This window comes from Osmerus mordax, chromosome 15 (genome assembly GCF_038355195.1).
Source record: "Osmerus mordax isolate fOsmMor3 chromosome 15, fOsmMor3.pri, whole genome shotgun sequence".
In the NCBI taxonomy this organism is placed as follows: Eukaryota; Metazoa; Chordata; class Actinopteri; order Osmeriformes; family Osmeridae; genus Osmerus; species Osmerus mordax.
Window position 1 is genome coordinate 16,712,287 of NC_090064.1, and position 16,398 is coordinate 16,728,684.

Genomic DNA, 16,398 nt, shown 5'->3' on the forward strand with positions numbered 1-16,398 from the left:
GGGGGGCCAGGGGGAGGAGAGACCTGGCTGCTGTCAGGGGGGCCAGGGGGAGGAGAGACCTGGCTGCTGTCAGGGGGGCCAGGGGGAGGAGAGACCTGGCTGCTGTAAGGGGGGCCAGGGGGAGGAGAGACCTGGCTGCTGTCAGGGGGGCCAGGGGGAGGAGAGACCTGGCTGCTGTCAGGGGGGCCAGGGGGAGGAGAGACCTGGCTGCTGTCAGGGGGGCCAGGGGGAGGAGAGACCTGGCTGCTGTCAGGGGGGCCAGGGGGAGGAGAGACCTGGCTGCTGTCAGGGGGGCCAGGGGGAGGAGAGACCTGGCTGCTGTCAGGGGGGCCAGGGGGAGGAGAGACCTGGCTGCTGTCAGGGGGGCCAGAGGGAGGAGAGACCTGCTTTGAGGAAAAGTAGTTTTGCTGTAACTCTTAAGTTGACATCATGCTTTACCGTGTGAAGGAATTAGTCTTAATCTTGTGTTTTTACAATTGTGTACAAAATTGCTTTAGTGATTCCTCTGACTCACTAGTGATGACTAAATTTAGAGGTATCAACCAATTTTGCACAGTTTTCTCTGAGAATCTTGCCTTCCTCGTGCTCCTGGGAGCCCTGTATCAAAACCCATAGATTTTTTATATGTATACTGTTCCAGCAATTTTCTTACCTTGAGACGAATTGATGCTTGATGTTAACTTTTGTTAGAATATTTTTGCATATTTTCATTTTATGAAGGTCACTCATGGAGGGTCTATTATCATGCTTGACGCATAGTTTTCTTTACTTTATCACTGAGACAAAGCCATGGCATGTAGAATTGCTTGTCCATGATTTATTATAACATGAAAGCCCAATCTTCACCCTCTGATTTTCTAACAGATTACTTGTGACAGCTGTTGCTTGTTTACAAAGGTCTCACTGCTCATGAAGAAATACATTTTAGCTCCACATGGACAAACACATGTCAACCCTCTAAAGTAGCCTGTGGGCAGAGATGGCAAAAGTAAGCATCCTTCACTCGAGTAGAAGTGCAGATACTCATGTTTAAAAAGACTAGTAAAAGTTGAAGTGCTGACAAATCTTTTTCACTCAAGTTAAAGTAAAGAAGTGTGGGATCTGACAAATACTTCAGTAAAAAGTAGCCATTACTACTACCTGTTGGACTTCATATCATATTAATACATTATTACAAAAATACACTATAGACATGCAGCGCATTCCCCAGGTATCGTTTTTGACAGAGACAACTTTGAACATCTCCCTCATATATGGCCATGGGTGATCAGGAATGTCAACATCGCTAACTCTGTCTCATCCATTACGTACTTTTGTCTTTTTATCTTTAAAACTTGTTTTCACCGTGAAAGGAGAAGAGTGGGGAGGGAAAGGGAACAGGGAAGCCTAAAACCCAGTAGATTAGAGCATATTTGTTTTACTTTTTTTTATTTAACCTTCAGAAACTTGTTTTCTCGTCTCGCCTTCCCCAGGGACCCTGTTGGCTTCTTATCAGGGACACTTCTTACTGTTCATGGATCAGGGTAGAAGTTTACACTGTACATTATTCCTCTAACCTCTGGGGGGAAAAGGTAGGCCAAAAAGGTAACAGACATTACACAGAGGTGAGATTTCAACTGACTTTATTCTCTATTTTGCCAAGTTACATTGATTATAGTGAAAAGAATAAGGCTCTGCTATCCACACATTTTAAAAGGTCCGTCTGAAAGCTTCATTCTTCATCATGTCCTTTCTGTAATAGAAAATGCATTAAAAAAAAATATTTAAACACTGAACTACATTTAGTGTCTACTGATATCATATTAGTTCTGTTTGATATATATGTGAATTTTAAATATCACAAGTATTTTCATTCTGCGTGTCCTTTCAGACCACCACCCTTTCAGACCACCACCCTTTCAGACCTCCACCCTTTCAGACCACCACCCTTTCAGACCACCACCCTTTCAGACCTCCACCCATTCAGACCTCCACCCTTTCAGACCACCACCCTTTCAGACCACCACCCTTTCAGATCGTTGGATGTCCAATCCAGATCCTTTGATTCAACAACTAACTGCATCTGACAGCAAAAGGCCATCGAAATTAGGCCAAATTACAGATTTGGTCTTTAGCGGCAGTGTGAGGTGCATCAATCAAATCAATATCTGTATTTGCCTATATTGCAAATCTTAACTAATGTATAGATATCATATTATAGATGTCCTAAATCTGATAGTATGTAATACTGTATGTAAGGAGGTAACATTTAGAAAACATTTAAGTCTGACCTTGGCTCCACTGTCACGACTCTTGGCTCTCAACTTGTTGACCTGAGTCTCAGCAATGTCAGCCCTCTCCTCTGCCTCGTCCAGCTCATGCTGAATCTTACGGAACTTGCCAAGATTGGAGTTAGCCTGCTCCTCCTATTAGAAAAACAAAAACAAAATGATTGTCCGTCAAATAAAATAATATAAAATATAAATTCAGTGTGTTAGGTTGTTGATTTGTACTTACAGCCTCCTCTGCAGTTCTCTTGTAGGACTTGACTTTCAGCTGCAGTTTGTCCACCAGGTCTTGCAGACGGCTCAAGTTCTTACGGTCCTCCTCAGTCTGTTTTACAGGGAAGTACATTTAGCATAATTATGTGTCTTTGACAAGCACACTTCCTTGCAACAACAGGAAATCAGTATACCTGGTAGGTGAGCTCCTTGATGCGTCTCTCATATTTACGGACTCCTTTCACTGAATCACCTCCTTTCCTCTGCTCCAACTCCACCTCTGTCTCCAGCTCCCTCACCTGGAGGAAAAGGATACCAAGTTGTTGACAGCTGTGAACCTGTTTTCCCTCAGGATCACATTTTATAATCTTAAATCCTTTGTTGGAAGGATGGAATAAGGTACCATAAGGTACCAACCAGCCTCAGACACTCACCCTGGCCTCCAGCTTCTGGACCTGCTTCTTGCCACCCTTCATGGCGATTTGCTCAGCTTCATCCAGACGGTGCTGCAGGTCCTTGATGGTCTGCTCCATGTTCTTCTTCATGCGCTCCAGGTGAGCACTGGTGTCCTGCTCCTTCTTCAGCTCCTCTGCCATCATGGCAGCATCAGTGATGGCCTTCTTGGCTTTCTCCTCAGCATTCCTGCACTCCTGCACAGCCTCCTCCACTTCATTCTGAAGCTGGGAAGTGTCACCCTCTAGCTTCTTCTTCTGGTTCAGAAGGCTGGTGTTCTATAAGAGAAAAAGTGTTGTTTTTATTTAGAAAGAATGCAATAACCTGTTTTAACTGGTGTACTCCATAAACATGTTACCTGAGAGTGTAGCAGCTGAACCCTCTCACTGACATCCAGCAGTTCCTGCTCAGCCAGTTTGCGGCCTCTCTCAGTCTGCTCCACCATGGACCTCAGCTCATCCAGTTCAGCCTGCAGCAGATTGTTACGTCTCTCCACAATGGCAATGTTCTCCTTCAGATCATCATTGCCACGAAGAGCATCATCCAGCTGCAGTTGGGAGTCCTGTCGAAAAAATATTCGTTGTTATCATGAAAACTTGCACTTAATTCTGTTTCTGGCTGTAGCCACTAAGTCAGTAAGCATTATGGTGTTTAGAAAGACAGGATATTTTAGGTACAATGTTTTTACCTTCATATGTGCATGGAGGCCCTTGAGTTGCTTCTGGGCCTCGGCTGCCTGCCTGTTGGCCTGGCTGAGCTGGATCTCCATCTCATTGAGGTCTCCCTCCATCTTCTTCTTCAGCCTGAGAGCCTCGTTCCTGCTGCGAGTCTCAGACTCCAGGGAACTTTGCAGGGTATCCACCACTCTCTGCTGGTTTCTCTTGGCCATTTCCATCTCCTCATCCTTCTCCACCAGTTTGCGCTCAATGTCAGCTTTGACCTGGTTGAACTCCAGCTGAGCTCTGAGAATCTTGCCTTCCTCGTGCTCCAGGGAACCCTTTATCAAAACCCATAGATTTTTAATATGTATACTATTGATGCAATGTGTTTTCTTTCGTGCCATTGCAGTTGAATAATAGTCTCACCTCAGCTTCCTCCAGAGCAGTCTGGATCTCAGCCTTCTCCTGCTCCAGCTGTTTACGAATCTTCTCCAACTCATGGATGCTCTTTCCACCCTCACCAAGTTGCTCAGTCAGGTCAGAAATTTCCTCTGTTGAAAGGAACCCATTCAGTTTAAAAGAATGTCTACTGTTGATTGACAATGTAAAGAATTATGCCAAGTTTGTTAATATTCAGACCTTGGAGGTTCTTGTTCTCCCTCTTTATGGTCTCCAGATGATCCAGAGACTCTTCATAGGAGTTCTTCAGTTTGAACAGCTCAGTGCTGAGGGATCTGGCCTCCTTCTGGGCGCTTTCCAGCTCAGTCTGGGACTCCTCATACTTCTGCTTCCACTCTGCCAGGACCTAGAGGTGACACAAGCAGCATTATCGAATGGTGCTCTGTATTTTTACCCAGATTCTCTTGAAGAGCCATCACTGTACCTTGTCAAAGTTTCTTTGCTTCTTGTCCAGAACAGCAGCAGCAGCATTGGATCTCTCCACATCCACCATGAGATCTTCAATCTCATTCTGGAGTCTGTGTTTAGTTTTCTCCAGGGAGGAACATTTAGCATTGACAGCTTCCACAGCCTCTTCTGCATCTTGCAGACGCTGAGCCAGCTTCTTCCTGTTTGACAGAAAATAAACTTGTTATAATCCTAGCGCAATCATTATGACTGTATTGTGGTACATGGTAAGTATCTCCTTACTTGGCCTCTTCCAGCTCCTCGGTCCTCTGGATGGCATCAGTTTCATACTTGGTTCTCCACTGAGCCACCTCAGAGTTAGCCTTGGACATGCTGCGCTGCAGCTCAGCCTTGGCCTCCTGCTCCTCCTCATACTGCTCCCTCAGCAGCTCTGAGTCATGGCGAGCAGACTGCACTGCATGGGCTAGAGCATTCTTTGCCTGGAAAAAGGTAGACATAATATTGATGCTGGACCATGATTATTTCTGCTAGGATGATAATGCAGTTACTGTCCATACCTTGACTTCCTCCTCCAGTTGTCTTTTGAGATCCTCAATCTGCTGAACATTAGACTGTTTTCCTCTCGTAAGTTGGGAAACCAGGGAGTCCTTCTCCTCCAGTTGCCTGGTAAGTTCACCTGAAAAAAAGGAAGACGAACAAAATATCATATTTTCACCTTTGGAAGTAAAGAAAGTGGTATTTCCATTGAAATTTCATTCCAATCTACAGTTGTCTTACCATTTTCAGTTTGAAGCTTTGCTTTCTGCATGGTGAAGTCATTGATGGATCGTTGTCCCTCCTCAGATTTTGTCCTGTATTCAGTCATCTGGTCTTCAAGGGTTCTGCACATTTTCTCCAAGTTTGTCTGTTTAAAGAGGTATGATCATCAATTTAGCTTCTTCCATAATGAGGAGTGTGGCATGTATTTGCAGTCAGTTACTTAATCATGTACATTTGTTACATGTAAGTAGTTATTTAAAACTCACTTTAGACTTGACGATCTGCTCCATGTTGGAGACCACATCGTCCAGCTCCAGCCTGAGCTCACTCTTCTCCTTCTCCAGCTTCTGCTTCACTCTCTGAAGGTTGTCAATCTGCTCCCCCAGGTCGGCCACACTGTCTGCATTCTTCTTCCTCAGAGTGGCAGCTGTAGCCTCATGCTGCAGAGTAGCCTCTTCAAGGTCTCTGCGCACCTTCTGGAACTCTGCCTCCCTCTTCTTGTTCATCTCAATCTGGGCAGCAGTGGCTCCACCAGCCTCCTCCAGCCTCTCACTGATCTCCTCCAACTCTCTGGACAAGTCTGCCCTCTGCTTCTCAACCTTGGCACGGGCAGCTCTCTCAGCCTCCAGCTCTTCCTCAAGCTCCTCAATACGGGCCTACAATGTAAGGATTTCTGATGAGATCAGAGTTCAAACAGCTGGTATCCTACAAGGCAGCTTTAACCATACAGTGCTATTGACTAACCTGCAGCTCCTTCAGTTTCTTCTGAAGCTGTGCACTCATGGCCTGCTCATCCTCAATCTTGCTGTTGAGTTGACTTATCTCAAAGTCTTTCCTGTGGAAATTATACACATTGTAACCCTTTCTCTAAAAGTAAGCATTGTCATGATAAAGTCCTGTTAGTTCATAATCTTACTTCTTCAGTCTCTCCTCCATCTGCTGTTTGTCGTTCTCCAGGTCCATTAGGCTCTCCTGGGTCAACTTCAGGTCTCCCTCCAGCTTCCTCTTGGCTCTCTCAAGGTCCATTCTTACCTTCTTCTCTTGCTCCAGAGAACCTTCAAGCTGGTTGATCATACAAGTGGAATATCATGACAAAAATCATACACCTTTGTTCTACTTGTAACTTAAAGTAACACTTGATGACCTAATTTTTTAATACTCACATCATCAACCTGCTGTTCCAGCTTGGTTTTGGCCTTGGTCAGAGTGTTGACTTTGTCTTCCTCACTCTGAAGGTCGTCCAGTGTCTGCTGGTGAGCCTCCTGGAGAGCTTTCTTCTCCTTGGTCAGCTTGGCGATGATTTCATCCAGAGCTGCCATCTCCTCAGTCAGGTTTTTAACCTGAAGTCATATAGTGTAGGTATATTTTGTTCTCACCTTTACTCTGATCTCATTATCAAGTCAAGTTGGTCTTTACCTTGTTCTCCGTGGCATGCTTCTCCTTCTCCACTTTGGCCAGAGTGAGTTCCAGATCATCAATGTCTTTCTTGAGTTCTGAACACTCATCCTCCAGCTTCCTCTTCTTAGCAGTAAGCTCTGCATTCATCTCCTCCTCATCCTCCAGTCTTTCAGTCAGCTCCTTAGATTTGGCCTCAAGCTGGATCTTGCTCTTGATCAATCCCTCACACCTCTCCTCAGCATCTCCCAGACTGTCTTGTTCCTGTGAAGGGATCAAATAGTTACAACTTCAAGAAAAATGTGATTTCTGTTATGTACAATATTATACTGTTCGGTTGTTGTAACTGTCACTCACAGTTTGGACTGCGAGTTGAAGGTCATTCTTCTCCTGGACAAGGGAGACCATTTTCTCTTCCAGCTCCTTCCTACGGGCTTCAGATTTAGCATAAGCTTCTTTAAGCTTCAGGAATTCTTCCTTCATGTTGGCCATCTCTTTCTCAGTCTCGGCTGAGACAAGCAGAGGTTTGATCTTGAAGAACATCTTCATCCAGGGCCAATTCTTGACCCCCATGAAGGCACGGATGTTCCACTGGATCACAAGCAGGGCATCCCTGATCCCAAACAGAATGATCTTTTAGCTTACTTTCACTCACCTCAAACACATTTTGTAGTAACTATAGAGAATACTACCTGCGCTCTACAATTTTCTGGAACTCATTTCTGGCTAGTACACCACGTGCTCTGGACTGGATCCCTGTGATGATGAGAGAGAGACGGTCGTCTCTCATCTCCTCTAGAACACCCAGCAGACCAGCCTTGAAGAACACCTGATAAAGATACTCAAATTATACCTTTTCATGCTCATTGTAACAGGGCATTTATGCCAGCCTCTCATTTTCAGTATATTTACCTTAGTGTGTCCTAATCTATACTCCTCGTGGTCAATGTCCAGACTACCCAGCAGTTTTTCTGCTGCCTTCTTGTTGTCCATAAACGCTCCCTCAGGGATAACATTTGGGTTTAGGATGCGGTATCTGAATTTAATTATAAAAGTACACAAATATGATCAGGGTTAGGTGTGGTGTTAGAGTTAATACAATGATCAAATATGATACTCATAATAAAGTTATTGAATGTGTTTTCCACCTTTGTTTGAAGTCACCATACTGAATCCTGTTGGGGAATCCCTTCCTGCAGATTCTGATGCCTTCCAGCACACCGTTACAGCGCAGCTGGTGCATGACCAGAGGGTTCTCCATGGCCCCAGGAGTCTTGGTCTCGTTGGGGATGAGGCAACGCACAAAGTGGGGGTGAGTAGACCTCAAGTTGGTCATGAGTTTGTTCAGGTTCTCCTGTGAATAGAATGATTTGGAACAATCATGCTATTAGTGTTTTTGTATTAGATCACTTGAATTCAAGTGTTCTAATCTCTAGTAAAAACGAATTCATCACTGTAACATCTTGAACATCCACACACAAACTCACCCTGTGCAAAGCAGACACTGTCTGGAAAGAGGAGCCTTTCTTCTTCTTTCCTCCTCCAGCATCAGCTGTCATGAATTAGAAGATAAAATGTAGTTGTATTTTCTCAATAGTTCTCTAAAGATACAAGATGAGATATTGTTATTTTTATATTTACCAGCAGCGTCAGCACCAGCATAGCCAGTAAAAAGCACAGCCAACATCTTAAGACTTGATTTCTGGAAGAGTCCGACCACAGTCTCATTCAGAGGGTCCTTGTTCTTCACCAGCCAGTTACCAATGTTGTAGTCAACTGTGCCTGCATAGTGAACCAGGGAGAAATGGGCCTCTGGTCGACCTTTTATAATCCTGGGCTTCTGGAAGTTGGGGTTTTTGCCCAGGTGGTTGTCATACAGCTTGGCCTTGAATGTAGCATCACTGGCTTTGGGGAACATGCACTCCTCTTCAAGGATGGACATGATACCCATGGGCTGGTTTGCGGAACAAAAGACAAAATGTTCCAAGTCAAATTTGGGAAATAACAGTGCTGACTATAAGTTCAGGTCCTTCCACCTCACTCAAGCAACCCTGTCAGCTCTTTTTATCCAAAAGTGGTTTAGATAAGCACCTCTTATACATAATATAACTTCATTAAACTTGATACTAACCTTCTCGATAAGCTCAATGCAGGCTGCCAAGTCCATGCCAAAGTCAATGAACACCCAAACAATTCCTTCTTTCTTGTACTCTTCTTGCTCCAGCACAAACATGTGGTGATTGAAGAACTGCTGCAGCTTCTCATTAGTGAAGTTGATGCACAACTGTTCAAAGGTGTTGAACTGGAAAAGAAGTAAATTGAATGTTATTCTACTATACAATGGTTCAAATACCACCCCTTGTTAAAAAAAATAAAAAATGCTTTTGATGGCTTCCTCAAACGCTCCAATTGATACATAAAACACAACCCATTATCATTATTAATACAAAATCTCTCCCTGGAAGTACCTCAAAAAGTTACTTTTTGCAAATATTCGGTTGCGTGAGGTTCAGTACTGATGAATTTAGCGCTGCATGAGTACAAACCAACAGGTTTAGTTATCTAAGAATAATCTTTTTTGCGCCCCTAAGGCTCAGTGACCCAGGGTTTTATTCTGGGCATTTTCAATTTTTCCCCTGTTTTCCTGTCTCCCTCTAACTGTCTCTATAAATAAAAAGGCAACCAAAAATATTTTGTTATATTCCACAGTTCTAAAACAAAAATTACTCACATCAAAGATCTCAAAGCCAGCAATGTCCAGCACACCAATGTAATGCTGGCGAGCGTTTTTGGTGTCCAGGGATTGGTTGATTCTAATCACCATCCACAGGAACATCTTCTCATACAATGACTTGGACAGAGCACCAATGGAGTAGTACACCTGTAGACAGACACCATGTCAAATTTTGTAAGCTAAACATTGTGTTCAATTGATTCCAAGTCAAAACTGTTATTGTAACAGTAATATAACTATTTATAGTTATAATAATTTGTTTAGAAACTCCAAATTGAATCAGTACGCAGACTACGTGAGTTTAATGAAGCTCATACAGATGTAAATAATAGGATATTTGAATCACCTGCTGGACACTTTGACCTTTGGTGACCCACTCGTTTCCTACTTTGACCCTTGGGTGGCAGAGACCCTTGATCAGGTCAGCAGAGTTCAAGCCCATCAGGTACGCCACTTTGTCGGTATCTGAAATGCAGAGGCAGAGAGAAACAGATTCAAAATGATTGGATAAAGCTCTGTGTTGACTCAAGTAAGTAAGTAAGACTTTATTTATATAGCACTTTTCATACAAGAATTGCAGACTCAAAGCTAAGAGTTTGTATATTAGGGATTTATTTAGCTAAACCCAACAAAATGGTGCCAAAAACAGATTTCACATTTGAGCACAGAGAAAGATTTCACTGTGCTTCAAGACCATGCCAAACACAAAGGGAACACATTACATTTTGATCATAAAGAGTTACCCTCAGTGCCATCTGGCTCTGCCTGCTCCTCCCTCTGCTTGTTCTTGAATTTCATGTTGCCATAGTGCATGATGGCACCAGTCATCTTGTAAATGCCGTTCTTCTCCTCTTGGGTGAACCCCAGCACATCAAAGGCTTCCTATTATAAAGTTGAACATTTTAATCTTTGTTATTACACGGCTCTTCTTAATGCTGTAGAATGCTCCATTCACCTGAATGGGGCTTCCCAACGTTCTGTGGTCAACTATTTTTCCATATTTGACCGTTGCTATGCATAAATTGTCCCCTGTCAAGGGAAGTGGCCTTTTTGCCTCTGATTCAAATTTTTCGTAGCACTCCACAAGTAGTCCGGTAATTTATCAACCCCAGCGTATTCCGTTGCTTAGCGACGTCAGCTGATCTGAAGCCTACCGGAAAAAAACGTAGCCTACATACCAGGCAACTATGGATGAGTTTCCAATTAACTTTAATATTTCATTAACGTTATTTCAGCGGATGATTGAGCAGCTGTGTTCTAAAGAATGTTCAACGTCTTTGAAGTTCAACGTCTTTGGCGAACAATTTCTCTGCTGATCAACACTACGAATGGTAACAAATAAATTGTAAAAAGACATACTATTATTTTTTCGTTTTGGCAAGTAGCCGTGTAATAAGCGGGATAATGTATAGAACGCCAGTCATTATCGGGAAAATAAGCCCCGACAGGCGAACAGCACCCCGATGCGAAACGGAGGGGTCTTGCTTCGCCCTGAAGGGGCTTATTTTTCCGATAATGACTGGCGTTCTATACATTATCCCTTACATAAATGTTTACATTTAGTAGTACATCGAGAATTGTTTGATATAGATATACTTCACTTACATCAGTAGCCACCAGCTCATCAGAATCATCAATAGATGTTACAGAAATCTCTCCTTGGGAGATGAAGGCGTAATCATAGGGGTTGCTGGTGATAAGCAGCATCTCTGTAGATAAGAATTTAAACTTAAATTATATGATTGGGTTGGTTACATCCACAGTGGTCAATGTACAAGCATTTTTTGTATAGTAAATACACTGCTGTTTATATACTGACCCAGCAGTTCTGGCTTCTTTTGAGACAGGATCTGGTAGAAGATGTGGTAGTCTCTCTCAGCCTTGAGCTGGAAAGTGACACGTGACTTCTCCAGAAGATCTGTCAAAAAGAGAAAAATACAATATAAAACATTTACTCGAATCCAGGATTTATGAGCATGTCATTGACTTTGATGATTTTATCAAACCAGTCATTTTGTTTTAAATACAGCATCATTTTGGTGACATTAGTCGTAAACTACTCACAAGTTTCAATATCTGCGGATGAAAGCTTCCCACTCACTCCAAAATGAATTCTGATGAATTTTCCCTGTAAGTGAAGGAATTGTACACTCACTGTCAACTGGGTGATACAATCCTGTTGAAGATAGTGCATGTTAAACATGACTGAAGAAATCTTACGAATCTGGAGGAGTTGTCATTTCTGATGGTCTTGGCATTACCAAAAGCCTCCAGGGCAGGGTTACACTGGATGATTTGATCCTCCAGGGTACCCTAGAATCCAACAACCCAACATTGATTAAAATGTTTAAAACCTATAGGTCATCATTATACAAAATTAGACCAATTTAACATCAAACAGCCCTACCTTTTTTTCCTGTGCGGCATCCTTCTTTCCACTAACAGCTGCAATGCTGGCCAAGTACTGGATGACTCTCTTGGTGTTCACAGTCTTTCCTGCACCGGATTCTCCACTGGAGATGAAAATGTAATATTTGGAGGTTTGACATTGTGTTGGGTCAGTGATAATCTGCGGCACTTTAAAATATGTTATTGCATATTCAAGCCAATGCGTGAAGGTTAAATGTGTTGTACTAGTGCATGGATTTAGGCACTCCCATCAATGTGTCCCATCAATGTGTGAAAAGTCCAGATAAATATTAAATGTACTTACGTGATCAGTACAGATTGATTTTCCCTGTCTGTTAAAAGAAAAGGAAAGAAAAATCTGCATTCATTTCGCTTCAAATTGAGAAAAGTCACGTTTGAAAAAAGCAAGTTGTGTTTTACCTGACAGCATGTACTGGTAGGCATTGTCAGAGATGGAGAAGATGTGAGGAGGAGCTTCACTCCTCTTCTTGCCTCTGTAAGCAACGACAACTGACTGATCGTACACTGGCAGCCACTTGTAGGGGTTGACAGTCACACAGAACAGTCCTGAGTACGTCTGTGGGGGAGGAGAGTAGTTTTACTTCTTTAATGATCATATTCTACTCAGTAAGAACCTATTTGTACGTTGTGTTACTCACGTAGATCATCCAGGCTGCATAACGCTCTTTGAGGTTAAACAGCACAGCAGGCTCGTGCAGGAAGGTGAACATCGCCATGTCCTCAATTTTATCAAACTTTGGCGGGTTCTGGGGATGGCAGTCATCCTCCTTATGAACTGCTGTCTGGGGAAAAAGTTAAAGTTAGAGTTATTTTTAGGTAAATATATTTTGTAAAAGGTCAGAGGTATTGATTGATACCATCTGTTAAATATTTCAACCCATATTTACCTTTCCATACTCAGTTTCAACAGTGACTTTGTCCCCATCTCTACTGCTTATTAGTGCCTTGACGTACTCAACCTCTGGGTCAGGCACAAAGCAGTTCTTCTTCATGTCAAAAGGACGAGTCTGGGCCTCCAGACGTTCCTTGTCTGACTTCCGCAGAAAAGGAGCTGCTGCCCCAAACTCTGCCATCAAGGCGTCCCCCATCCTGAGATCTGTGTTGTTTGAAAGAAGATTTTCCACTACTGTTGAACAAATCACTCCCAAGTCCTTCACAAAGACTATCCCAAATGGCTTAATAGATGTGACTTTCCACACCAGCATAGATATATGTGGCGCCAGAATCAAAGTGATGAATTCACAATAAGAATAGTCTTCTTACGTGTACGTCTATTAGAGCCACTATGTTAGTATATCATTTATTATAACATTATTTAAATGATTGTACAATGTCATTTCAGATTTTCATTCTGTGCTTCGCACTTTCAAACTGGATTTTGTTTCTGCAAATCATATTGGTCGGACAATAATGGACCTTGTGCTGTAACTACTGAAACTATTTAATCAAACCCAGAATAATGAATTACCCTCTTCGAAACTTAACTCATTGCATAATTTTGCAATTATGACTGTAATTTAAATCACAATGTTTACAGACGCACCATTTCTTTCAAAGTTTAAAATCCTCAGAGTCTTACCTTAGTGTCAGCCGGCGTGTAGGATCTTGATGGAAAGGGAGACTACTATTACTATTGAGAATGAAACAAATACAAATGCATGAATGAGTTAGGAGCATCAACATTAGTAGATTCTTCATTTGAACCCTTTAATGTTGGTCCAGAGAGTCCTGGTTTATCCAGTGAAGTTTCTGTTAGCCTGTTCTATGCTCCTGTCGTGTTCTTACCTCAGGTGGCCCAGTGTGTTGTCTTTCACCAGGCATCCATCCCTCTTTATAAAGGATGCTGCAGAGCCTTGTATGGAGAAAGACCAATGGGAAACTTTATTATAATAGTTTAAAACATCTAAATGGAGGAACAGAGGTGTGTACCAGCTCCTATAGGCCTCGTGTGGACAGATGACAGGAGGAGAAAGAGGCATTGGCTGGATCCTATAGCCTCAGACCCTAATATGGAGTTCCTGTTTTTAGGATGGCCGTAGGTTGAGACAATGGCAAATTTCAAAGACATTTCTTTGTCGTCCCCCCCCCACACACACACACACACACACAAATCTTTCTCATGACTGTTGTGGGATCCATTGGCATCTTATAAATGTCATTGGTATGTGTTAAAGCTATCCAATTAAATCCATCTTTACATTTATTTATTGAAAAATTGAAAATTTGGATCTAAACTGTGAGAAAATGTTTCTCTATGGCATGAAAAAAATATGATGGCACTTTTTGGTTGATTGTCATCACTTAAGGCCATTGTGTATTCGGATTGGAACTGTAGAGATATGTGCCCTGCGAGATAGATGCCCCAGTTGTCCATCTTTGTTAACCAAAGGAAGGTCACTTTTGCCTATTGTCACCAAGACTAGCAGCTATTGTAAGAATAACCCTACTCTTCAGCTTGTTGACACGGCATTGTTTCCTTGCCTTTATCCTTGAGGACAAAGATAAACCTGTGAAATAGTTCTTGGAGTCCTCTTAGAGCCTGTGAGGCCCTTGGCGTACGTTAAGGTCGAGACCTAACCCTTCTCCAGAGGGCTGTCTGTGGCAGCTGCTGTGTGGGTGCAGCACATGGAGACCACCAGCCACCTTCTCACTGAAACCATGGTAGACGTGTACTGAATAGTTTATAGATAGGAGAATTACTTGTTTATGCATGAAAGGTTGGAATAGTCATGACGAGTTAAGGATTTTGAAATGTTGTGATGTTTAGACTCAAGAGGTTTGGTGCTATAAATAGTTTATCATCTTAAGGGAAATCCTTATGAACAATTACATAATTACATAGCAGATTATTATGGTAGGTTTTGCTCTTGAGGTTTCCAATTAGCCAAGTCATTCTTGAACGTGTTGAGCTAAAGGCTACATGGTCCTATTCTAGAGTGTGTCACACTATTTAAGGTTAAGACAGCTGACAGAGGAGCAATATGCTGCCAGGGAAGTGTCTAGGGGTTAGTACTGGAGGCTGTTATGTTTTACTGCCCTCTGCTCCAGTGTGAGCACCATCGGGACCATCGAGACCCTCGGTCCTGTGAGGGTGCAGGAGAGCTAGATTAGTAGACCAGACTCAGATTAACACCCTGTTAAAAAGTCTCCCAAAATTAAGACAACGCTTATTCTGTTCAAATCAATCCGTATAGGACATGGAAAGGGACATTAATTTGGTTCGTAATGGTCACATTTGATTGTTGTTTTAAAACTTGTTTTATGACATAACCTTTGTTTTAATAGTTGGTTCACATTTTGTTTTGTTTGTTTTATTCATATTTGTGAAACGTTATCAGGTAATGTTTTAAAGTACCATTAATTTAAGAGAAGGGTGCAATTTAAATAAGGATATATTACTAAATAATTGAGATAAATTAACTGTTCCCTACAGCTTCACTCCAGACACAAACCAATCAAAACCCTTCATGCAGTCGGTGCAGATTCCCCCCTTCGTTAGAGGTCCCACAACAGCTGTGTTTTGGGGTCCTGGTACCGAACCTTTCCACACTAGTCAAGCTTCAAGTTAATCTGCATGAGTTCCTACAGGGGGTGTAGTTCATAGTTGGTTAACATTTTGTTGGTTTTATTCATATTTGTGAAACGTTATCAGGTAATGTTGATTATATTTTAAATGTAATTGAATGGTTGAATATTTTCCCACGTTTTTCAAAATGATTAGAAATGGTGAAGTAAACAATTGGTTTCTACATATTAAACATGTAGAAAGTATTTACTGAAATCTTTCTGGTTCTGTATTATTTTAAATCTCACTCAATGTGTATTAAACCTTGTATATTTTACAATAGACGTCTTCCCAGACAGATCTAAAGGCAGTTTGGACTCTCAGCACTCTGGATCTTACCTAAGGTGTGTAGTCTGTTAGAGGGTCTGTATTCTCACTACCATTCAGGGTGGCCAATATTTTCACCTGTTGCAGTGTTCCCCTAGTGGATATAACAGGTATTACCTCCAGGTTTTACATCATCAGCCTCATTCAGCTTAAAAGAGAGACGGGCTGTTTTGTTTATCCAGACGTAGGATTTGATTTACACCTAATGCCCAGGAGCATCTGTCACAATTATTATTCTTTTTTTAATCCATATTAAAGTTTTGTTTCAGTCACTAAACAATTTCAACTTGAAGAATTTTTGTATGTTGTTTAAGAATTGTTAATTTTTCAATAATATATAAATGAAAGTATCATCACAACTATCCTATACAAAATATGTTTTATTTTTCTCAGATTTTGCTCTCATCTTTTATTTCCAAGTCACTGTTTTACAGTTTTTTCATGTGTAATCACAGATACACAGGGACAGAAGACATGTATTTTATACGACCAGACTGGGAGACGCTGTGTACATTAAAAAGAAGCCCAAAACCTGTTGCAACACTGGTGCTTGTGATCCAAAGCCTTCTTTTACTGAAGACGTAACACATTACACTGTCAAGGCATCTGCCCAGTGGAAACACCGATTGTTTGTCCACAGATCCTCAAATTACAAATAAATAAAAAAGAGTAAATAGTATATTAAGTAGAACGTTTTTTATAAAATAAATAAAAATATATATTTATAAT

General features: G+C 41.9%; 1 protein-coding gene across 1 annotated transcript; it reads right to left on the reverse strand.

The window, feature by feature from the left end:
* Nucleotides 1-1,623: 1,623 nt before the first annotated feature.
* On the reverse strand, nt 1,624-12,873 carry LOC136957364 (myosin-7-like). Its single transcript, XM_067251247.1, has 37 exons — nt 12,665-12,873; nt 12,416-12,559; nt 12,177-12,333; nt 12,061-12,088; nt 11,755-11,860; nt 11,568-11,660; nt 11,412-11,475; nt 11,167-11,265; nt 10,953-11,056; nt 10,091-10,229; nt 9,694-9,812; nt 9,345-9,494; nt 8,745-8,915; nt 8,255-8,567; nt 8,101-8,165; nt 7,762-7,967; nt 7,526-7,649; nt 7,306-7,442; nt 6,971-7,226; nt 6,635-6,877; nt 6,382-6,558; nt 6,135-6,280; nt 5,963-6,053; nt 5,485-5,874; nt 5,237-5,363; nt 5,017-5,135; nt 4,742-4,938; nt 4,476-4,659; nt 4,232-4,397; nt 4,019-4,143; nt 3,622-3,930; nt 3,292-3,495; nt 2,915-3,211; nt 2,675-2,779; nt 2,497-2,592; nt 2,271-2,405; nt 1,624-1,732 (listed from the first exon to the last, which is right to left on the reverse strand). Exons 1-37 carry the CDS (start codon nt 12,863-12,865, stop codon nt 1,712-1,714), a joined length of 5,808 nt encoding a protein of 1,935 aa, XP_067107348.1. The 5' UTR covers nt 12,866-12,873; the 3' UTR covers nt 1,624-1,711.
* Between the last annotated feature and the right edge of the window lie 3,525 nt (nt 12,874-16,398).